The 24,799-nt window shown below is 49.4% G+C and overlaps 1 protein-coding gene across 5 annotated transcripts in view; it reads left to right on the forward strand.

The window, feature by feature from the left end:
• The first annotated feature begins 773 nt into the window (after window positions 1–773).
• The window catches only part of LOC105464308 (parvin beta), a 138,927-nt gene continuing 114,901 nt past the window's right edge, over window positions 774–24,799 (forward strand). For 3 of the 5 annotated variants that reach the window (XR_976769.3, XM_011712087.3, XM_071080724.1), the window contains exon 1: window positions 774–931. Coding sequence is in view for 3 of the 5 variants with exons in the window: in XM_011712087.3 (XP_011710389.1) it covers window positions 820–931 (112 nt within the window). In the remaining 2 variants the exon portion in view is untranslated. Of the gene's footprint in view, window positions 932–1,567; window positions 1,718–2,841; window positions 2,864–24,799 lie in introns of those variants that run through there. The other 2 variants (XM_011712088.3, XM_011712090.3) reach the window with 2 other exon arrangements.

Consider the following 24,799-nt stretch of genomic DNA (forward strand, 5'->3'; position numbering starts at 1 on the left):
GAGCAAGACTCCATCTTAAAGCAAAACAAAACAAAACAAAACAAAACAAAACAAAACAAAACAAAACAAAACAAAACAAAACAGCCTTGCTTGGCCTCCCTCGGGATGAAGCCTTTTCCTCTGCTTCCAACACCTGCGAGGCCTGCCTCTCCTCCTCTCCCCGTCCCTGGCACCCCACCCTGTCCCCAGGGCCTGCTTTTCTGCTGACCTCATGGTACCGGCCTGCAAGCCATTTCCTGGGGCCTCCCCGTCGCCTCTTCCAGAAACAACTCCTGGAGCCCCCCTTGGAGGTCAGGCCAATGACCTGTCCCCCGCATCGCCCTCCATCCTCTAAGCTCCCCGTGGGTAGGGACAATTCCCAGTTCAGAAGGGCTTCCCCTGCCCTGGGACTGGCTCTTGGCAGAAGCTCTACAACAGACCGGCCACGTTCGTGTGACTTGATTCTCTCCGACTTTCAGGACGTCCTGAGGCCGCACCCATGTGGCAATGGTGTCTGCCGCGCTGCCCCCTGGATCCGGCACCACTAGCGGAGCCGAGCAGAGCCCAGGGCTCCAAAGCGTGGGGAAAAGGCTGCGCCGCTCCCGGGGTGGCCCCACACCCCTTGTCTGAGCGTGAGCGGCGGCGCGGGACGGGGACGGCTCCGCCTGGGACCAGCAGGCCTCGGGCATCCGGGCCGCCGGGGCCGCGCTCCAGGCCAGGGGCGGGGGCGGGAGCGGGGCGGGGACCGGCGGTGGGGTGGGGCCGCGCCCTCGGCCACTCCCCGGGGCGACCGGGCGGCTCCACACGCGCTGCGCCAGCCGCCGGCCCCACGCGCGGCCCATGTCCTCCGCGCCGCGCTCGCCCACCCCGCGGCCCCGCAGGATGAAGAAGGACGAGTCGTTCCTGGGCAAGCTGGGCGGCACCCTGGCCAGGAAGCGGAGGGCGCGCGAGGGTGAGTGCGCTCCCGCGCCCGCCGACCCCCTGGGGACCTGCCGGGCCGCGCCCGCCCTGGGCCCCCAGCGCTCCACGAGGCCGCCCCCTCCCGCCCCCGCGGCTGCGCGACCTTCGGGATAGGCCAGGCCTTTGACCCAGGACCCGTAAGCACCGGCCGTGACCTGGCGCGTGGGGCCGCGGTGGCCTCAGGAGTCTGCCAAACGCGCGTGCGGGCGCCTGCGCGGCGGGGACCTCGGGCCACCGTGCGGGGCCCGCGCCTGCTCCGGCCGCCGGGTGTTTAGCTCTTCCCTGGGCAAGCGGCATCGACAGCCCGCGGGGTGACCGTTCATTCCATGAGCAGTGACACTCACGTGTGCAGGGCACGCTGGGCAGGCACGGCCTGTGGGACCCGCTACTGGTTGTTGTGCGGGCGCCCTGCAGGGTGCGGGATTCGGGGCTTGCAGGTCTGAGGCCTGGGAGGCCTGCGAGCAAGGGTTGCAGAGATCGCATTTAAAAAAAAAATTTTTTTTTGAAGTTTTTATGGCGTGTGCTCACGAAACACTAGCAACTTCGTACGTTTTAAAGAATTAGAGTTGCAGGGGATAGTCTGATGTCTTCAAGTGTACCGCTTGCCCAGGGCCTCTTGGGAGATACATTCTTGAATTTTCTGCTTGGGTGGGGAGGTTCTGCCCCCGGGACCGTGCCCCATAGTGAGATTTCAGATTGGTGAGAGGTGTGGGGAGCTTACAAAGAATGGAGGTGAAGAGCTGCTGTGGAAGGGCAGATGGAGAAAGGCCGGCCTCAGGTGGGTACCCGGGAAGGAACCCTCCCTTAGTGGATATGCAGTACGGTTTTCTTAAACCACCTGGGCCTGACATATCCCTGGGAACTCTTCCTGTGCCTCCAGGGATTAGTGTACCCCGGGATGCAGGTCCCCCATTCATTTCTTCCCTGGGACTTTTGTATTCCTAGGGGTGTGTGTGCTCTGGGAACACATGTGACAGATTTGCCTCTAGGCCTGTGTGTGCCCCCATGCACCTGCTCCCCAGGTTTTGTGTACGGTGCAGGGAACGCTTGGTTCCCCAGCCATTTTCTCCCAGGGATGCCTGTGCCCCCAGGGGATGCGTGTCTTCCCACCCGTGATCCTGTTCCAGGAGGGCAGGGTCTTGTCCCCTTCAGTGGGTCTCCTGGTGGAGAGGCCACTCTTCTCTCAAGCCTTACACTGGACGACCCACTGTGGCTTGTATTAGTCGGTGTTTGTCACCTCTTCCAAATGACATGATTAGTGGCTGTCACCCTTCTCTCTGTCATCCCTGCTGTTCTTCTATGCAGTCATCAGCACCCTCACCAGAAATCATTTCGGTTCCTCTTTATGGCTTGCAACAATTATAGACGCAAGTGACACTCCCCTCACAATTCAGCCCGCAGGCTGTGGTGCGCCTGCCATGGGCCAGGTGCTGCTCCGACCCTAGGAAGAAAAGAGTGGGGACGGGGTGCTTGCTTTCGTGGAACAAGGAGTGAATAAGACAAGTGGCGCTGTGATGACATGCCCCAGAGCACATAGAACAGGGCGATCAGAGCCAGGGGAGGCCTCTGAGGAGGGGACACTTGAGTGGAAGCCAGAAGGAACCAGAGGAAAGTCTTTCATAGAACGGCAAGGAACCGGAATATTCTGGGCTATTACAGCTTTTTTTAGGTGCCGTTTACGCTCTCGGAATAGGAAGAACACACACCCAAAGTAGTGGACGGGGCCCAAATTCCAGAGTACACAGTGCTTCTCCTCCTTGCCTGTATGAATTGATGTGTGCCTAGAAAATTCAGGCCCAGCCTGGTTTAATTCAAATGCACCAAGAATTCCAGTAGTGGGAAGCATCCTGTGCTGAGTAGAACGGGGGCGGAGGCAGGAGGAGGAGCAGGACGCCGGGCACTGCTGATGCTGCTTTTGCTGGGGGTGAGCTGGGTGCCCTGCCTGGGTTCTCAGGGTTGGGGTGCCTGGCAAACAGAGGGCCACAAACCCTCCTTGGATTCAGGCGCAGGAATTGAGGGACAGGCTGGATTGGGAAGGGGTTAGCGGCTTCTGTGTGGTCTCCTGGGAAGTAGAGGAGCCAGGAAGACTGAATAATGAGGTCTTGAATAATTGAGAGTTGCTGGTAATTCTGCAAGCCCGTTTGCCTTGGCAACATGTGCTTCTGGCCACTCCAGGGTGAGAGAAGCCCCTGACCCTGACTTTGGGCCATCAGCGCTATGCTTGGTTACCTACCAGAGAGTGACTGGGTGCTTGGGAGGTTTCCACGACCCTGCCTGCTGCACCATCGGCTTCATTTCCTCCTTTGTTAGAAAGTTGAGGGTGGATTCGGGAGAGCGGATGTGGCTCCGTTGTGTTCCTGAGTTGAGGACTGTAAGGGAGGAGGGGGAAGCTGGGGGAGGGGGCGGGTTCATCGGTGAGGTTCCAGCTTCAGGCAGGGGTGTGACAAGGCACAGAGGGACTTTTGAGAGGGATGGTTGGGATGAGTGACCTGGCCTGTTCCAGAGGAGAGGGGGTTAGGAAATGTGGGGCCCTGGGGTTTGGAGGAAGCGGTGCAGGAAGTGTCTGAGAATGAGCTTCACAGCGGGCGTGATTAAGGCTGATGCGCCACGGGAGGTGTGTCACGTGCTAGCCCGGGTCAGAAAAGGGAACTGTGATTAACTGTAGGCATTCGCAAAATGGAAAGGAACGCCGGAAACCCCCAGGGCTCCCCACAGAAGCTCTGGGGACGTGAAAGGACAGTGTGTTTCAAATCTGGGTTCAGCTTTACTGGGGCTTAGAGGAGCCCGTGTGGAGGGAAGACCCCCCAACAGCACACAGGGTTCCCCACTGTGCCCATGGGATGGGAGGCTCCGCAGGTCCTGTGGGCCAGGACAGGGGTCGGGGACAGCCCAGCTGCTGCTGGAAATCTTCAGAGGCAGATGGCCCGCCCCGGCCAGCGAGGCCCTGCGTGGAAGAGGTCGGGTGGAGTGCTCCACACATTTGCCACAAGAGGCCTGTTCTGTGCTGTGCTAGGCCCTGGACCTCAAGTGCCACTGCCCAGTGGCCAGGGTCAGGTTTCTCAGAGAGAGCTGAAGCCAGTGGGGCCAGAGCAGCCAGTCTGGAGGTTCTGTCCCTCTTTTATGAGCAACACATTCAGGAAGTTTCTATCCCCTGATTACCTTAAAAAAATATGTGTGGGCCAGGCGAGGTGGCTCATGCCTGTAATCCCAGCACTCTGGGAGGCCGAGGTGGGTGGATCACCTGAGGTCGGGAGTTTGAGACCAGCCTGGTCAACATGGTGAAACCCCATGTCTACTAAAATTCCAAAAATTAGCTGGGCGTGGTGGCACGCACCTGTAATCCCAGCTACGTGGGAGGCTGAGGCAGGAGAATCGCTTGAATATGGGAGGCGGAGGTTGCAGTGAACCAAGATTGCGTCACTGCACTACAGCCTGGGCAACAGAGCAAGACTCTGTATCAGATATATATGTGTGTGTGTGTGTGTGTGTGTATTCACAAATATATTTATGTATATTTTAAAAGCAGTTTCAGGTTTACAGTGAAATCCAGCAAAGAATACAAAGTGTCCCCACCTATCCCTTCTCACCTCCGTCAGTGCCCCCAGGCTGTGTGGTAGAATCGTGAGCCAACATTGAGACATCATTGTCTCCGCAAGCTCATAGTTTACATTCGGGATCGCTCTTGCCGTTGGACATTCTGTGGTTCTGGATGGATGTAGAATGACATGGACCCACCATTACAGTCACCTCTGGAGGAGTGTCACCGACCCCAGAATCCTGTCTCTGTTGCCTGTGTATCCCTCCACTTCTCCAAACCCCTGGCAACCACGGATCATTTTTTTGGTTTGTCTGTTTTTTTACTATATCCATGTTTTTGCCTTTTCTAGACTATCATATAGTTGTGATCATACAGCATACAGTAGCGCTTCCAGATTGGCTTCTTCCACTCAGTCATATACATTGAAGGCCCTTCCATGTCTTCTCATGGCTTGGTGGCTCATTCCTTTTTAGACGGAATAATATTCTGTTGTCTGAATGTGCCAGTTTGTTGATCCGTTCACCTGCTGAAGGACATCTTGGTTGCTTCCAAGTTTTGGCAGTTATGAATAAAGCTGCTGTGTACATCCGCGTGTGGGTTTTTGTGTGTAGATAAGGTTTTACTTCATTTGAGCTCGATGGCTGGATCGTATGGTAAGAGCGCGTCTCGTTTTGGAAGAAACCACCAAACTCTCTTCCAAGGCGGCTGTGCCACTTTTATTCGCCGGCGGCAAACGAGAGTTCCTGCCGCTCCACACCCTCGCCAGCATTTGGCGGTGTCAGTGTTCTGGATTTTGGAGCTCTGATAGGTGTATCGTGGCGTCTCGTTGCTGTTTCAATTTGCATTTCCCTGATGATGTATGAAGTGGAGCATCTCTTCAGATGTTTATTTGCCATCTGTGTATCTTCTTCGGTGAAGTGTCTGTTAAGGTCATTGGCTCATTTGTATTTTATTTATTTTTATGTTTTTTTTTTTGAGACAGTGTCTCACTGTAGCCCAGGCTGGAGTGCAGTGGCACAATCCTGGCTCACTGCAGTCTCAACCTCCTGGGGCTCAAGTGATCCTCATGCCTCAGCCTCTGGAGTAGTTGGGACTACAGGCACATACCACCATGCCCAGCTAATTTTTGTATTTTTTGTAGAGATGGGGTCTCACTATGTTGCCCAGGCTGGTCTCAAACTCCTGGGCTCAGGAGATCCACCTGCCTCAGCCTCCCAGAGTGCTGGGATTACACGCGTGAGCCACAGTGCCCGGCCTTGACCTATTTTTAAATCTGCTTGTTTGTTTCCTTACTGTTGAGTTGGAAGAGTTCTTCGTATATTTTGGATACAAGTCATGTGTTTTGCAAATATTTCCTCCCCCAGCCAGCGGCTTGTCTTTCCCTTCTCTTGATCCTGATATCTTCTAAGCATTTGATGTAGAAATAGTGATTAATGAGCAAGATATTGAGACCTCATCAACTAGGTCTAAAGAAATCACTAGGCCAGACACATAATCCCAGCACTTTGGGAGGCTGAGGCAGGTGGATCACCTGAGGCCAGGAGTTTGAGACTGGCCTGGCCAACATGGGGAAACCGTGTCTCTACTAAAAATACAAAAATTAGCCGGGCGCTGTGTCTCATGCCTGTAATCCCAGCACTTTGGGATGCTGAAGTGGGCAGATCACCTGAGGTCAGGAGTTTGAGACCAGCCTGGCCAACATGGTGAAACCCCATCTCTACTAAAAATGCAAAAATTAGCCGGGCATGGTGGTGCATGCCTGTAATCCCAGATACTCAGGAGGCTGAGGCAGGAGAATCGCTTGAACCCGGGAGGAGTGAGCTGAGATCATGCCGTTGCACTCCAGCCTGGGCGACAGAGTGAGACTCCGTCTCAAAAAGAGAGAGAGAGAAAAAAAAAAGATAGAAATCACTAGGTAGCTGCGACATTGAACTGAAGGTTGAAAGTATTAAGTTTCTTTGTGGACTTTAAATAACCTTCAGGAGAGAAAGCTCAAGGCCCTAAACCAGCAACTGATAATTTCCTTCAGGGTGTCCATCTTTTACACAGGGCCATCAGTTATGTAGACGTTGGGTTGACCCCAAACACTAAGACGGACCAGTGAAGGGAGATGAGCTGTGGCTCAGGTCCCACTCAGGATGGTTTGAGGGGCAGGCAGATGCGGGGACTGATCCGTGGGAGTCTTACCACCCAGACTTGGGGTTTTGGGCCTCCCTGGAGGAAGTGGTCCTGGCTGAGTGTCTAGGATGGCTGGAAATCAGCCCAGCAACGGGGAAGGGGCCCCTGAGGAGACCCCCAGGAAGGCTCCCAGTGGCTGAGCCACATTGTAGCCTGTGGGCTGTGGCCAACCCTGATTGGGGACCTGAGAGGTGAGCAGCCCTGGTGTCCTGCAAGCGCAGGAGCTTGGAACCTGTGCTGGGGTTTGGCAGGGGTGGCCGATTTCAGTGGGGCTTTAGGGAGTGGGGATGGAAGAATGGGGGAACGGCGGGGAGGCAGGCAGACAGGCAGGAATGTGGCGTGGGGCAGAGGCCATGCCCCGAGGAGGCGGCGTGGGTGGATGCAGGCGTGTCTGTGATTTCCACGCTGCTTTCTAGCCGACTCCAGCCCCTCTGATGCTGACCTTCACAAATGAAAGAGGACCCAGATCCTTGTTTGTGGGAGGGGTGGGCAAGGATTTGCAGGGAGTGTGGTTTCTTTTGGACGATTTTTCAGACTCCTCATTTCTAGGCCCTCTGTGCTCACGTGACCCCTCTGATGGTGTCAGGGCTGGTAGAACGGTGGCTGTGACGTGTCGGGAAGGCCAGCGGGCCTCCTAGCCAATGCAAAGAGGGAGTGTCTGGTCCGAAGTTGGGGGATGTAGGCAGGTGAGGGACCAGGGCCATGGTCACTGTGGTTTCTATGGGGAAGAGGGGATGGCGGAGGTCCTATTTGGAGCTGTTGTGTCGTGAGGCTCTTTACAGACCCTGCCAACGAAGAGAAAGACAGTTCCACACCCCTTTCTCTAAATCCAGACCTCCTTCGAGCAGAGGCTGCCTCCGTTGGGGGATGGATAGCTGTTGGTCTGAGAAGGAAAGGCACAGTGAGGTCACCGTGACGCTGCCCAGCGCCTGCACGGGAGACACTCCTCGGGAAGGTGGGTGGAACTCCCTGGAGACCATTTTCCAGTGAGGGCCTCTTTTCTCTTGAGCTGAGAGGAAGTGGGTGGCTCAGCTACATTTCCTTTGATTATTATTCTGACTCTAATCTTTAAACCCTACATTTCTCATTGTATGTTCTGCCCATGCATTCTGTTGTCTGGGACAGCAAAGTCGACCTGTACCATGTGGGTTTTTTTTTTTTTTTTTTTCTTGAAGGCCTATTAAGAGCTCTCGGAAACTCTGCTTCTGTAGAAAAGGTAAAGGCACTGCTTGGCCACAAGTGATGACTCTTCCCTGCCTTTCAGGGCTTGGGGAGGAAGGGCAGGTTCTCAGTGATTCTCCCAGCACGTTGGTTACAAACCTCCCAGCAGAGTCAGATCACCTTGGCAACCCCACACTCATCAAAGGGGCTCTGCCTTGATTCCTGCCCCACCGCTGTGGAATTACTATTGATTGCACATCCTGAAGTTGCTTACCCTCGCGCTCCCTGTGCAGTCGTCAGAATAATTAAGGGGTGTTTATTGGATGTAAGTGGGTTCATCCCTGCTGCGAATGTGGATTTTAAGTGCTCCGTTGGACTGATTCCTCCCTGCTGTGGTTGGCACAGGGGAGGCACCTTCACCTAGTCATTTTCTTCTTTTCAAATACGTGGTTCCATCACGTGAAAGATACACCCTACCAAAGTGTCTCTGCCTTAGCTGTACATGTTACACTTTAGGTTTCAGGTGACAAATTGGTTTATCTCCTAATGTATTTGCTATTTATTACATCACATAGAGGCTGCAAAGCCAGTTAATAAGCTTTGGAGGACATTATAAGCATATGTTGGCTCAGTGGTGGTAATCTGCTTCTCCATACTAATTGCTGTCTTGATAAAAGAATGCAGACACAGTGCAATCAATCCTAGAAGTGTTCTGTGGCTTTGCATCATTGTGATACCTCTGGCTGACATATTCAAATGAGAGCCTTCCCCCTGGTTACAAGAAAAGATGGAATGAGTGGCAGTTTTGGTCTTGTCCGGTCTCGAGGGCTCCCGGCACCTGGGGAGTAACTTGATCAGCCCTGGGAAACCAGCGGAGTCTTTTACCTCCTCTGACGTTCTGACTAAGAGTGTCTGGGCTGTGGGGACTGAACACACCCTTTGAGGCTATGTGTGTTAACGCTTGGGGGCCCATGTCACCATTTCTGATATGGGAAAGTGTGGGCAGATCCCAGCTCTGCGTTTCTGAGCTGCTGAGTTTGCCCTGGTTCAGAGAATGCCCGGCGGGGTGGTGCAGCCTCCTTGTGTTGCTGCTTCTCTCTAAGCCTCTCTTCCTTGTGGTCCCTTGTGGAGCAAAGCAGCACTTGTCCTGTGAGGAAGTGAAGCCTTATCAGCAATTGAGTGAGCGCTCAATCAGAATTTGTTATGGATGAATGTGGATGACTGGAGGCACTGACACAGACTCCAGACTCCAGAGCTGGGATGTGGTAAAGCGGAAGTGGCGCGTCAGCTCAGTTTAGGACGACTGCCTAACCCTGTGTTGAGAAGGATTCTTCGGCTGAGTCTGGGCTTAGGGAAAAAGAATGCTGCGACCAGTCAACCAGACTAGCAGTGTGTTTGGAGGGTTAGTAGCTGTGTGGCTGTCATCCCTCATCCCCAGAAATGAAGCCTTTTCCAGCTCTAGTGCTGGCTCATTTCAGCATCACTGGCTGCTTTGTTCCCATTGAGTGTCACGCAACAGCTAGTTGGCTGTTGGTAACAAAAGTTGTGCAAATCCTTTAAGATATTGCAATGAGAATGTTGGTATCTTAACTCTTCCCCTTGCCATCTATGACTAGGAAGCATCCCCAATACTAGATTTTTTTTTTTTTTTTTTTTTTTTTTTTTTTTTGAGACAGAGTCCTGCTCTGTTGCCTAGGCTGGACTGCAGTGGCATGATCTCGGCTCACTGCAACCTCTACCTTCTGGGTTCAAGCGAGCACATCCAGCCAATTTTTTATATTTTTAGTAAAGACAGGATTTCATCATGTTGGCCAGGCTGGTCTCAAACTCCTGACCTCAACTGACCCACCCGCCTCGGCCTCCGAAAGTGCCAGGATTACAGGCATGAGCCACCACTCCCAGCCCCCAATACTCTTTTGAGGTATACTTGGCTGAGTAACCCGCTTTGCGTGTGCGGAGAAGCAGGTGTTTCCGAGCTGGAATTCCTTGTACTCAGAATGTGAGGGCAACTCAGATGGGCACCAGGAGGCATTCTTGCCTTCCTCACCAGCCTATGGCATCAGAGAACATTTGGCAGTCTCTGAGTGGGAGTTCTTTATGCTTGCCTGTTAGTAGTTGGAGGCATGCTCCTTTAAGCTTTGCCATTTGAAATGATGAGCTTGGTTTTGGCCTTTGAACCTTTACCTGCCAGCTACCCACAGTCAGTCAGTAATGCTGATTTCCCCAAGCGACGCCATATTAGGAATTTCTTTGCTCGTTCTCTTACAAAGTCATGCATTATTATACTTGTTTTCATTTGAAAAATTACAATTTCACAGAATCTAGCCTTGAATGTTAAGCTATTAAAAAGTTAAAGAGGGGGTGAAAATTTTAGCACACCTAGGGCCTGCGTGCGTTGCTTGCTCAAATCCAGACACTCCCGGAAGCAGCTGTCTCAGCAGAGCCCTGTCTGCCCTTGTTTTCTGCTTCTCAAGTTACTCCAGACTCCAGGGAACTAGAAGTGACCAGGCCCCACTTTACACATGTAGATAGAGTGCCCCTGACAAGGCTGGAGAAAGGGGGAGGTCTGGGGCATGGCCTCATGCACATATGGTGTTCAGAATTTATTTTTGCTATAAATGGAATATATATATATATATGAGTATACAAATAAAAATATATAAAGAATATATAAAGAATATATCTATAAAGAATATAAAGAATACTTCTAGAATTGATTGCATTGTGTCTGCATTCTTTTACTGCAATAGCAATTATATTATAATTATAATTATATTATAAAGAATATATATATTCTTTATACATATATTCTTTATGAATATATATTTGAGATGGGGTCTTTATACATATATATGTTTGAGATGGTGGTCTTTATACATATATATGTTTGAGATGGGGGTCTTTATGCATATATATATATTTGAGATGGGGGTCTTTATACATATATATGTTTGAGATGGTGGTCTTTATACATATATAGATGTTTGAGATGGGGATCTTTATACATATATATATTTGAGATGGGGATCGTTATACATATATATATTTGAGATGGGGGTCTTTATACATATATATGTTTGAGATGGGGGTCTTTGTACATATATATTTGAGATGGGGGTCTTTATACATATATATGTTTGAGATGGGGGTCTTTATGCATATGTATATTTGAGATGGGGTCTTTATACATACATATATTTGAGATGGGGGCCTTTATACATATATATATATATGTTTGAGATGGGGGTCTTGCTGTGTTGCCCAGGCTGGAGTGCAGTGGCTGTTCACAGGCCAGATCATCAGACACTGTAGCCTTGAACTCCTGGCCTCAAGGGATCCTTCTGCCTTAGCCTCCCGAGTAGCTGAGACAACAGGTGCACACCACCATGGCCAGCTCTTAAGAAACATCTGGCCCAAAGCTTAATTTGAAGTGTCTTCATCCCTGTCTTTTTTCTTTTTGTTTCAAAATTAATAGAATTGATTTTGAGCTGCACAGGGGTTAAGAGGCACTGACCCCCCATGCAGTCGGAAATCCACGTGTAACGTTTTTTTTGTGTTTTGAGACGGAGTTTCGCTCTTGTCACCTAGGCTGGAGTGCAGTGGTGTGATCTCGGCTCGCTGCAACCACTGCCTCCCAGGTTCAAGTGATTCTCCTGCCTCAGCTTCCTGAGTATCTGGGATTACAGGCATGCACCACCACGCCCAGCTAATTTTTGTATTATTAGTAGAGACAGGGTTTCACCATGTTGGCCAGGCTGGTCTCAAACTCCTGACCTCAGGTGATCCTCCCGCCTCGGCCTCCCAAAGTGCTGGGGTTACAGGCCTGAGCCACTGCGCCCGGCCACCATGTGTAACTTTTGACTCCCACAAAACTTAACTGCTGATAGCCTGCTGTTGACTGGAAGCCTCGCTGATAACGTAAACAATTAACAACATTTTGTATGTTCTATGCATTATGTACTGTATTCTTACTATAAAGTGAGCCTGAGGAAAGAAAATGTTATTAGGAAAATCATAAGGAAGAGAAAATGCATTTGTAGTCCTGTGCTGTGTTTATCGACGCCACACGTTTACAACGTGTGTTTACAAGATGAATGCTCTGAAATGGCCGGCAACTGCCGCTGCAGACCTCACCCTATCATACAACATCTCAAGCTATTCAGCTTCTTGGAATGTCAGGCTTTTCTTTTTTTCTTTTCTTTTTCTTTTTTAATTTGAGATGGAGCCTGGCTGTGTTGCCCAGGCTGGAGTGCAGTGGTGTGATCTCGGCTCACTGCAGCCTCCACCTCCCGGGTTCAAGCGATTCTCCTGCCTTAGCCTCCCGAGTAGCTGGGATTACAGGCGTGTGCCACCATGCCCAGCTAATTTTTTTTGTATTTTTAGTAGAAATGGGGTTTCACTGTATTAGCCAGGATGGTCTCGATCTCCTGACCTTGTGATCCACCCGCCTCCGCCTCCCAAAGTGCTGGGATTACAAGTGTGAGCCACTGTGCGCGGCCGTCAAGGCTTTTTTCTGCTTCTTGGGAGCACTTCCAGCATCACAAGTGGCTCTCTGTGTGGGTCCCATGGTGTTATTCCAGGTTTACGGTATTGCACTAAACATGATGAAAAATATGTGAGAACCCAAAGAGATCCTTTTTTTTTTTTTTTTTTTTACTATGATATGCAATTTACTGGAGCGGTGAACTGCTCAAGTGGAGATAACATCAAGTAATATTCTAAACAATGCAATGTTTTAAGCAATGCAATAGCAACAGGAGGTGGCTACTATTACAGTGGTGTGGTATGGACTGCAGTTAATTGTATGCAGTTATTATTAAATACTGCATCTTGGCCGGGCGTGGTGCCTCACGCCTGTAATCCCAGCACTTTGGGAAGTCGAGGCGGGTGGATCACTTAAGGTCAGGAGTTCGACACCAGCGCGGCCCACATAGTGAAACCTTGCCTCTACTAAAAAGATAAAAATTAGCCAGATATGGTGGTGGGCACCTGTAGTTGCAGCTACTCGGGAGGCTGAGGCAGGAGAATCACTTGAACCCAGGAGGCAGAGGTTGCAGTGAGCCAAAATCACGCCACTGCACTCCAGCCTGGGTGACAGAATGAGACTCTGTCTCAAAAAAACAAAAAAGAAAAAAATAAAAATAAGTACAATAAAATAAATACATAGGTACTGCATCTTTATATTTGTTTACCTTTCTCTCAACTGTGAACACAGTCTGTGTTTGTGTGTGTGTAAGTTTTGATACATTTTAACTTTTTATAGTAGATTTATATGTATTTTATGGTGGCAAATAAAATAGACTAGTATCTACATATATTTTATGCATTTGTCATGTATCTAACTTTTTCTTAATTTTTAAAAATATTTCTGGGCTACGTGGTTTGCGGTTTTTTCAAATTGTCACAAATCTCCAAAAAATTTTCCAATCTGTTTATTGGAAAAAATCTATATATAAGTGGACTCATATAATTCAAACCTGTGTTTTTCAAGAGTCAACTGTAATGTCTTTCAAAGTAAAATCTAAATGAGTTTATTCTTGATATATATAAGTTTAATAGAAGGAGTGTGGTGGCTCATGCCCATAATCCCAGTACTCTGGGAGGCTGAGATGGGAGGATCACTTGAGCTCAGGAATTCAAGACCAGCCTGGGCAACATAGAGATAACCTATTTTTATTAAAAATTAAAAAAAAAAATCGGGCCCAGCTACTTGGGAGGCTGAGGTGAGAGGCTCGCTTGAGCCCAGGAGATCAAGGCTGCAGTGAACCATGATTGCACCATTGCACTCCAGCTGTGTCGCAGAGTGAGTCCCTGTATCAAAATAATAATAATAAAGATAATCTGAGAAGTGAGGGTAAAAGTTAAAAGAAGATTAAAAACAAAAACAAATGCTTATAATCCCAGTACTTTGGGAGGCCAAGGCAGGAGGATCGCTTGAACCCAGGAGTTTGAGACTAGTCTGAGCAATATAGTGAGACCTTGTCTCTACAAAACAAAACAAAACAACAACAAAAAAAGAAAAAACAGCTGAGCATGGTGGCACCTGCCTGTAGTCCCAGCCTGGCCAACATGGTGAAACCTTGTCTCTACCAAAAATACAAAAATTAGCCAGACATGGTGGCTTGTGCTTGTAGTCCCAGCTACTCGGGAGGCTGAGGTGGGAGGATCGCTTGAGCCTGGGAGGTGGAGGTTGTGGTGAGCTGAGATGGCACCACTTCACTCCAGCCTGGGTGATGGACTGAGACCCTGTCTCAAAAAAATGAAAACAGATCAGAATGGAGTCTATAATAATCACACTGTGGCTAAGACTCGGGTCCTGCTGATGTCCCAGGCGCTGTGCTAGATGCTTCCTGCGTTATTCCCTTGTTTACTACTCACACCAAGCTGGGAAGTCAGTATTATGTGGTTATTCCCATTTTGCAGATGGGCAAACACAGGCTCAGAGAGGCTCGAGGTCATCCTGCCAGCAGGTGAGATTTAACTCCGGGTGATGTGGCTCTTCATTGCCACTGACCCGCTAAACTGGAAGAATGATTCAGATGGGAGTCATCTTCCTAGCTGGCTCCTAGTAAGCTGATATCATTCCTGGCATTTAGGCTGCACTCAGCCCCAGTGTTAGGAAGATGCGCTAGAGGAGACAAATTAGATCCTTTTTGTGCTGAATGAACTTGTTGGTGTTTATAGAAAGAAGATAGAACTCTAGTGTCTTCATGCTGCTCCAGGACCAAGTCCAGATACTCGCCAGCCACCTAGCGCCTCTCCAGTCCAGCCCAGCCCGGCGCAGCTCCAGCTCCCAGCTCTTCTCCCTTGGCCTGGCCACGGGGTCTTCGTTCACTTTCTGTAGGTCCCATGATCTTCCTTGGCTCAAAGCCCTCACGCCCGCTGTTCTCTCTGCTCTGGCAACTCTCTGCCCTGTTGACTTAAATGTCGCGCCTCCAGCAGGGTGGGGGCTCCTCTTTGCCCACTGGCACCATCATGTCCCTGCATTCCGTTTCAGATTTTGGCGCGGTTCCTGTCTTCCTGGGGTGTGGTGTATTCCCATTTCACTGGGAGATAGTGATGACCATTTACAGTGATCTTTGTGTATTTGCCCAGCAAGCAAGAGGCAGTCTGGTGTAGTGGTTAGGGTGACTGCTCTTGAGGCCAAACTGCATGGGCTTGAACTGATCTTTCTGGGCCCTGGAGCTGTGACCCTGGGGAGGGTACTTCCCCACCCTGTGCCTCAGTTTCTTCTTCTGTAAAGCATACTTAACTCATAGGGTCATTAGAGAATTGAGTGAGTTATTAAAGGAAATGTACTTAAAACTGGACCTGGGGCTGGGCACGGTGGCTCACACCTGTAATCCCAGCACTTTGGAAGGCTGAGGCAGGTAGATCACTTGAAGCCAGGAGTTCGAGACCAGTTTGGCCAACATGGCAAAACCCCACCTCTACTAAAAAATACAAAAATTAGCTGGTCGTGATGGAGTGCTCCTGTAATCCCAGCTACTCGGGAGGCTGAGGCAGGAGAATCTCTTGAACCTGGGAGGCGGAGGTTGCAGTGAGCTGAGATCGCACCACTGCACTCTAGCCTGGGTGACAGAGTGAGACTCCGTCTCAAAAACCAAAAAAGAAAAAACAAAAAGGCTGGACCTGGTCGAGCCATTGAGTGGGAGGAAATGTTTGCAAAACACATGTTTGATAAAAGACTGGGGTCCAGGAGACGGAAAGAACTCCTGCAACTCAAGAATAAAAACACAGCCGGCCAGATGCAGTGGCTCACGCCTGTAATTCCAGCACTTTGGGAGGCCGAGGCGGGCGGATCACGAGGTCAGGAGATTGAGACCATCTTGGCTAACACGGTGAAACCCCATCTCTACTAAATATACAAAAAAAATTAGCCAGGCGTGGTGGCAGGCGCCTGTACCGTAGTCCCAGCTACTCGGAGGCTGAGGCAGGAGAATGGCGCGAACCCCGGAGGCAGAGCTTGCAGTGAGCCAAGATCATGCCACTGCCCTGCAGCCTGGGTGACAGAACGAGACTTTGTCTCAAACAAACAAACAAACAAAGAAAAACCCACAGCCAACGCAGTAGAAGAGTAGATAGATAAAAGGTTTGAACAGACATGTCACCAAAGAAGATTGACAAATAGCCAATATGCATCTGGAAAAGTGTTCCCCATCACCAGCCACCTGGGAAATGCACATGAGAAGCACGGGGAAGACCCTGCAGACCCGTGGGAAAGGCTGGAAGACGTGGTGAGAACAGGACAGTTGCTACTCACACGAGCTGGAGGGATGCGCAGTGGTGTCGCCACTGAGGAAATCAGCTTGGTAGTTTCTTTTACAACCAAAAAACCATCCTTCCTATGACCCAGCAATTCCAGTAAATCTTAGATTTGTTCAACAGAAGTAGGAATCTATGGCCGGACACAGTGGCTCACTCCTGTAATCCCAGCACTCTGGGAGGCCAAGGCAGGCGGATCACCTGAGGTCAGGAGTTCCAGACCAGTCTGGCCAACATGGTGAAACCTAAAAATATAAAAATTAGCTGGGCATGATGGTGCATGCCTGTAATCCCAGCCACTCAGGAGGCTGAGGCAGGAGAATCGCTTGAACCCGGGAGGTGGAGGTTGCAGTGGGAGCCGAGATCATGCCACTGCACTCCAGCCTAAGCAACAGAGCGAGACTCTGTCAAAAAAAAAAAAAAAAAAAAAGCAAGGAATTTATAAGAAGACTGTACAAGAATGTTAAAAAAATAAAGTAGGAATCTATAAGAAGATGGCTTGTACAGGAATGTTCATAGCAGCTTCATTCATAACAGCTGGTACTTGGAAACAGCTTGGGGACCATCAGTAGGTGAATGGATACACGGACAGCAATAATTGACAGGATGGAATGCTCCTGGGCAGTGTGAAGGAACAAGGTGCCGGTACAGGAAACCACCTGAGACTCTCAGAACCACTATGCTGAGCAAACCAAGACAGACCAACAGAGTACACACTGTGATTTCATTTCATTTCATTTTTTTTCAAAGATGAGATCTCACTCTGATGTCCAGGCTGAAGTGCAGTGGTGCAATCATAGCTCACTGCAGCCTTGAACTCCTGGCCTCAAATGATCCTTCTGCCTCAGCCTCCCAAGTAACTAGGACCACAGGTGTGTACCACTACGCCCAGCTAATTTCATTTTTACAATGTTCTACAACAGACAAAGCTAATCTATGGTGGTTGCCCCTGGGGCTGTGGGCAGGAGTTGCTTGGGGAGGAGCAGGAGGGAATTTTCTGTTGTTATGAAAATATTCTATATGGTGAGAGTGGTTTGAGATACACAGGTGCAGAATTTGTCAAAACTCTTTGAGTGTGCACTTTAAATTTGTGCGTTTCATGGCATGTACATTTTAACTCCAAAGAAATAAAAGAACTATAGATAAATACTGAACTCTAGTGATGTGTGTGCTTGGAGGGAAAAGTACTGATGTCTGCAACTTACTTTGAAATGTGTTAAAAAAAGATGGTATGGTAGACGGAGTAATAGTCCCAAAAATGTCTATGTTCCAATACCTGGAACCTGAGAATATGTTCTCTTATGTGATCAAAGGGAATTTGCTGGTGTGACTGAGTTAAGAACCTTGAGATGGGATTAGCTTGGATTATTTGGGTGGGCCCAGTGTGATTGCCAGGGTCCTTATGAGAGGGAGGCAGGAGGGTCAGAGTCAGAGATAAGTGATGATGGAGGTGGAAGTTGCAGTGATGTGGGGCCAGCAGCCAAGGAATGTGGGCAGCCTCTAAAAGCCAGAAAAGCCAGGAAATTAATTTTCTCCTGGAGCTTCTAGAAGGAATGCAGCCCTGCTGACACCTTGATTTTAGCCAGTGAGACCCATTTTGGACTCCTGACATCTGGAACCACAAGATAGAAATTTGTGTCATTTGAAGTCCCAAAGTTTGTGGGAATTATTTCCAGCAGCAACTGGAAATGAATGCTGATGGATTTCAGGATAGAGAGAGGGATGGATGGATGTGGAATCAAACAAGTATAGAAAAAGGTGAGTGGTGGACTGTAGGCTGTGGGTATACAAGTGTTCACTTTAAACTTTACTTGGCTGGGAGTGGGGGTCCCCACTTGTAATCCCAGCACTTTGGGAGGCCGAGGCGGGTGCATCACTTGAGGTCAGGAGTTCGAGACCAATCTGGCCAACATGGTGAAACTCCATCTCTACAAAAATACAAAAAATTAGCTGAGCACAGTGACATGTGCCTGTAATCTCAGCTACTCGGGAGGCTGAGGCAGGAGAATCACTTGAACTCGGGAGGCGGAGGTTGCAGTGAGCCAGGATCACGCCACTGCACTCCAGCTTGGGTGACAGAGCAAGACTCCCTCTCAAAAAATAAAATAAAATAAAGGTCTTTACATGTTTCTATGTGTTTGAAACGTTTAATAATGAAGTACTGGAGGAAATGACTGGCCCTGATACATAGTGAAAGCCCTACAGGCCAGGCACAGTGGTTCATGCCTGTAATCTCAGCACTTTGGGAGGCTAAGGCAGGAGGATATTTTGAGCCCAGGAGTCTGAGACCAGCCTAGGCTACATAGCGAGACCCCATCTCTACCAAAAAATAGGAGAAAATAGCCAGACGTGGTGGCCCATGCCTGTGGTCCCAGCCTCCCTGAGCCCATGCCTGTGGTCTCAGGGAGGCTGAGGGGGAGGATGGCTTGAGCATGGAAGGTTAATGCTGCAGTGAGTTGAGATTGCACCACTGCATTCCAGTCTGGGTGACAGAGCGAGACCCTGCCTGAAAAAAATAAATAAATAAAATAAATAAATAAATAAATCCCCTACATAGGTGTCATCCTTTGTTCTCATTGGCATCTCATCTCCATTCTTATTGCCACCACGGCCACTCCCCCACTTTATCCATCAGGTGGAGAAGAGGTCTGGGAAGAGAAGAGACCAGGGACTGGGTTGGTGGTGAGCAGACAAAATAAACATACAATGAGGCCATATGACATATTGGGAGAATTGCTTTCACTTAAGAAAATCTAGGCCGGGCATGGTGGCTCATACCTGTAATCCCAGCACTTTGGGAGGCCGAGGTGGGTGGATTGCCTGAGGTCAGGAGTCCAAGACCAGCCTGGCCAACAGAGCGAAACCCTGTCTCTACTGAAAATACAAAAATTAACTGGGCATCATGGTGGGTACCTGTAATCCCAGCTGCTCAGAAGACTGAGGCAGGAGAATCGCTTGAACCGGGGGCGGGGCGGAGGTTGCGGTGAGCGGAGATTGAGCCACTTCACTCCAGCCTGGACAATAGAGCAAGACTCCAAAGTGAGGAGTCTGAGGCTTCGGAACTGTAGAGGCTCATCTCCCCAGTAAGCTGTCACTTGTGATGCGGTCCTGGCCGTAGTCATTTGCAGAGATGGGACGAGAAGACAGGCTACCCTGGGAACTGGCCCACGTCTTCACACGTCCTGCACTGCTGCTGCTGAGAATGTCTGCACTTTGTTAGGGGAAGGGAGTGTTTTAGTTAAATTTATCTGGAAAACATATTATTAGTATAATGAGATTTTAATGAGTTGAAATTTTGTTGGAGCAGCGCACGGAGAATTTCAATCTTACTGGGTGCCGCTGGGCATTGTTTCTATTTTATTTTGTTTCTTTGCTTGGGCCTCATTGCAAGAACACGTTTCTACAATTATTATTTAGTTTTTCTTTCCTAGAGCCCTGCTTTGTCATAGCTCTTAATTTTCTCGTGTAGAAGATCTGCTGGAAAAAAAAAAAGAATATCCTTTACGTAAATACTTAGCTGTCTTGATCAGAACCAGAGAACGAGTGTTGTTACCGAAGGAGACTTGTATCTGTTTAAGGTTTACCAGGGCACTCTGTGGTTGCCATGGAGTGGACCCAACCCAGATGTCCATTAACTGATGAGTGGATAAGCGAAATATGCTCCATGCATACAATAGAATACTATTCAGCAACGAAAAGGAATGACAGATGGATCCATCCTACAACATGGGTGAGCCTGGAAAACATGCTCAGTGACAGAAGCCATTTGCAAAAGGATAAATACTGTGTGAATCCATTTATTTGAATATCTAGAACAGGCAAATTGATAGAGACAGAGAGTAAGATTAGTGGTTCCCAAAGCCTGGGGAAGGTACTGTGACCCCCTCATGGGTACAGGGGTTCTTTTGGGGGTGATGAAAATGTTCTTACATTGACAATGGTGATGGTTACACAACTCTGTGAATATACTAACAGTCATTGAATTGTACACTTTATTTTTATTTTTGAGATGGAGTCTCGCTCTGTCGCCCAGGCTGGAGTGCAGTGGCGCCATCTCAGCTCACTGCAAGCTCTGCCTCCCAGGTTCACGCCATTCTCCTGCTCAGCCTCCTGAGTAGCTGGGACTATAGGCGCCCGCCACCTCGCCCGGCTAATTTTTTGTATTTTTAGTAGAGACGGGGTTTTACCATGTTGGCCAGGATGGTCTCGATCTCCTGACCCCGTGATCCGCCCGCCTTGGCCTCCCAAAGTGCTGGGATTACAGGCGTGAGCCACCGCACCCGGCCGAATTGCACACTTTAAAAGGGCAAATTGTATGGAATGTGAATTCTGTCTTAATAAAACTGGTAAAAAAAAAAAAAAAAAAAATAGCGGGTTACTGAAAGGCAGTGCTCAGAGCTGGTGAGATGTTTTTCTCCAGTCGGGATTCTTTGAGTGTTTCCAAGGTGGGATCTTTCAACTTGGAGTGAGGGTGGGTGGATCCTGGACAGACATGGAATTTTCAGTCTTCTTCCTCCTCTTCATCTCCCTGTTCATTGCCCCTGCAGTGGTGGCAGCTGTCACATATCAAGATCTCACACTGACCAGGGGCTGGGCTTGGTGCTGTATGCAGATTGTCTTATCAAGGCTATGAGGCATTTGAGGTAGGTATGATAATATGTCCTCATTGGGCAAGTGAGAATAGGGAACCCCAGAAATTGCGTGCACTATTTTGCCTGATTTTACATACTTTGGTAGGAGACTTTGATCAGATTCTTAGGGGGCCAACAAATGGTCAAAAAACCTCTGAACTGAGACAGCAGCAATTTTTGTGTTGTTTTGTATTTTTGAGATGGAGCCTTGCTCTGTCGCCCAGGCTAGAGTGCAATGGAGCGATCTTGGCTCACTGCAACCTCTGCCTCCTGGGTTCAAGTGATTTTCATGCCTCAGCCTCCAGAGTAGCTTGGACTACAGGCATATGCCACCACGCCTGGCTAAGTTTTGTATTTTTAGTAGAGACGGAGTTTCACCATGTTGGCCAGGTGAGTCTCAAACTCCTGACCTCAAGTGATCCGCCCGCCTTGGCCTCCCAAAGTGCTGGGATTACAGGCATGAGCCACTGTGCCCGGCCTGAGACAGCAGCTTTTAAACTCTCTTTTTGTTTTGGATCCATGGTAAGAAATATATTTTCATAAAAACCCCAGTTCAAGCATGCATTTACCTATATCCGTAAATAAAAGTTTTATGAAATGGCCTCTTCCTGCAAGCATGCTGATGTTTGCTACTCTACTGTTCTTTCATTTCATTAAAGAAACGTGCTGTCCAGGCAATCTCAGTACTTTGGGAGGCCGAGGCAGGGAGATTGCTTGAGCCCAGTGGATTGAGACCAGCCTGGTCAACATAGCAAGACCCCATCTCTACGAAAAATAAAATTAGCCTGGTGTTGTGTTGCGTACCTGTGGTCCCAGCCACTTGGGGCGGGGGCAGGGGTGTTTGAGGTGGGAGGATCGCTTGAGCCCAGGAGTTTGAGGCTGCGGTGAGCTATGATTGCACCACTGTATTCCCTCCTGGGTGACAAAGGAGAGTCTCTGTCTAACAAAAAAAAAAAAAAAGAAAATAAAGAAATGTGGTAGTCACAGCTTCCTAAATGGATTTTATGACCCATTGAGTCAAGATGATAGTTTTAAAATGTTGCTAAGAGAGATGTAAGGAGGGAAATGCGTTGGTGAGTGTTGAGGAGCCCAACTTCTTTTGAGGAATCATGTTCAATCTGGTGTCTCATGTGTTACCCTGGGGCTTCAACTCCTGTTTACTCATTCGGTTATTCATTGATCGCCCAGTCTTCCAGGCATGTAGTCATTCATTCATTCAAGGTGATTATTGAGCTCCCCTTGAGAGCAGGTATGGGGCTGGGGGTTGGGGATCCAGGGAGTGGTCCTGCTTGAGAGACTGGCCTTGCCCGCCTGGCACTAGTGGGCTGGGACCCTCCCATCATTCTTGTCTCCATCTTGTTGTGCACTGTTGATGCTCCGCTGAACATCTTGGCACCGTTGCTGAAAATCAGTTGATCATCAATGTATGGATTTATGTCTGGGCTTTCAATTCTATTCTGTTGATCAACAGGTCTGTCTTTGTGCTAGTACCACACTGTCTCTATCACTGTAGCTTTGCAGTATGTTTTAAAATTGGCAAACATGTGACACTTTCTACTTTGTTCTTCAGCCTTCTGTTGGCTATTTGGGATCCCTTGAGATTCCTTGTGAGTTTTAGGGTGTGCTTTTCTGTTTCTGCAACAAGCCACCATTGGAATTTTGGGAGGAATTGTACTGAATTTGAGAATTGCTTTGGGTAGCATCTTTAACAACACGAAGTCTTCCAGTCCATGAACATAGGATGTCTTTCCACTTCCTTATGTATTCTTTAATTTCCTTGAGCAATGTTTTGTGATTTTCAGGGTACAAGTCTCTTACCTCTCCAGGCAGATTTACCCCTGGGTGGTTTATGCTTTTGGATGCTGTTGTCAGTGGGATTGTTGTCCTTGCCAGTGGTCGCTGAGCCCAGCTGCAGCCTTGTCTTGCACTGCCGGGTGTCTGTGTCACCCACTTGCCTACTTCTGGCCACTTTTCTTGCAGGAGGTCAGGAGTGTGCTGATCTGGAGTAGGGCCCTTAGCACAACAGAGCTGCTCTTTGGTGCTAGGAGGTGTGTCCTGAGGTTGGCCATCCATGTCAGAGGACCTGGCACCTCACCCTCATCATGGGATATCACTGACCACCAGTCCCTGACAGAGAGATGCACCTCTGCTGGGCTTGGCCTACGAGGTAGGAGCTGACTGCAGGAGCAGGAAAGAGCCCATGTTCCCTGAGGGGGCCTACAGTTGACTCTCCTGTGGTTACTTGGCATGTTTGATAGAGGCCTGGGTCTGGCACAGAGAACACTGCCTGTTGACAATCATTAAGCCTTGGCAGACCGGCCTGGGTGACACGTTATCTCCCCACGCAGGCCCTGGACATACTTGATTAAAGGGGCTTATTACTTTCATAGTGTTGGCTGGAGTGATGTGGTCACTCCAGAAAAGGTTCTGGCAGAATCCCAGACCTTGGGGTGTTCTCACCAGTGTCTTTGTGTTCAAGGTTCAGCACAGCGTGGGGTGGCAGGAGATGGGAACTTGGAGGCTGAGGCCAGAGTCTGCTGACTGGAGCCTCTGCTGAGGTCCTTATCAGTGCCGGGAGAGCAGCAGCCTAATCTCAAGATGGTTTAGAGGATTAAGCAGGGGCGTGCATGAAGAGTTGAGAACTGGCTGGGTGGGTGTGCAGGGGGTGGGGATGACCCGGGGGCTGGAGCTACAGTTTGTCTTCCTTCTTCCACTGGCAGAGGTGAAGAGAGGTGTTTTGTCCTGGGGCCACCAGACCTATCCATGGAGGAGCAGGGATCCACAGGCAGCCTGTGCCCCATCTGAGTCTGTTTTGTGTTGCTATAAAGGAACACCAGGCTGGGTAACTCATAAAGAAAAGAGGTTTGTTTGGCTCCTGTTTCTGCAGGCTGTACATGGCACTGGTGTCTGGTTCTGGGGAGGCCTCAGGGTCTTCTCCTCATAGTGGAAGGTGAAGAGGGAGCAAGAAAGGGAGAGGAAGGAGGTGCCAGGCTGTTTTCTAAGAAAACAGAAACACAGCTGCATTATTTTAAGCAAAACACGTATTGGCTTAGGTTGCCGTGTTCGTCTCCCGGGGCTGTTGCACCAAGACACCAAACGCTGGGTGGCTCTTTGGGAGGCCGAGGCAGGTAGATCACTTGAGGTCAGGAGTTCGAGGCCAGCCTGGTCAACATGGCGAAACCCCATCTCTACTAAAAATACAAAAATTAGCCAGGCATGGTGGCAGGCGCCTGTAATCCCACCTATTTGGGAGGCTGAGGCAGGAGAATTGCTTGAACCTGGGAGGCGGAGGTTGCCGTGAGCTGAAATTGTACGACTGCACTCTCAGCCTGGGCGACTGAGCCAGACTCCATCTCAAAAAAAAAAAAAAAAAAAAAATGCAGAAAGGGATTCTCTCACAGTTATGGAGGCCAGGAGCTTCTAGGGGTTAGAACTCCAATGTATCTTTTTTTGGGGGAAAGAGGGGTATCATACCCCATAGAAGAACCCGTAATCTCAGGGAGCCCTGACCCAGGGCTACTTGTGTGTGTGTATTGGTGGACGAGGGGGACTGGCCTCACATCCCTTCAGCATCTTGGGGGTCGAGGGTGCCTCCCCTCCCACTCCCCTGAGTCAGCCCCAGGGAAGACCGATTGTAGGGCTGGATGGTGTGGGAACCCCCAGCCCCATCCTGTCTCCAGCCATCAGTGAGGTGTGCTTGGCCACTCCCCAGAGGACCAGTGGGTGAGATGGGACAGCTTTGCGGTTGGAGAGGATGGGGGGTTCAGACAGGCAGAACAGATGTGCGGACACAGAGGAGTGTGCAGAATGTGGAGCTGAGCTTCCCGGAAGGCCCGTGGGAGAGGTGAGACTGACATCTTCTCAATACTTTTTCACTGGGGCCTGAAAGCCTGGTACAGAATGAGACTGAAAGCACTTGTCTCGATGAGCAAATCATTCAGCTTTGTTATTTCTCTAATTGAAATAATTCCTGGCATTAATTATTTGGAGAGCACTCATGACTACGTGGACACATCTTTTTGGGGACCATGAACCATCTGAGGGTAATAATTTCACTCTAATTTTTGTTTCTTTTGAGACGGAGTCT

The sequence above is a fragment of the Macaca nemestrina genome, chromosome 15 (genome assembly GCF_043159975.1).
Source record: "Macaca nemestrina isolate mMacNem1 chromosome 15, mMacNem.hap1, whole genome shotgun sequence".
Taxonomy (NCBI): Eukaryota; Metazoa; Chordata; class Mammalia; order Primates; family Cercopithecidae; genus Macaca; species Macaca nemestrina.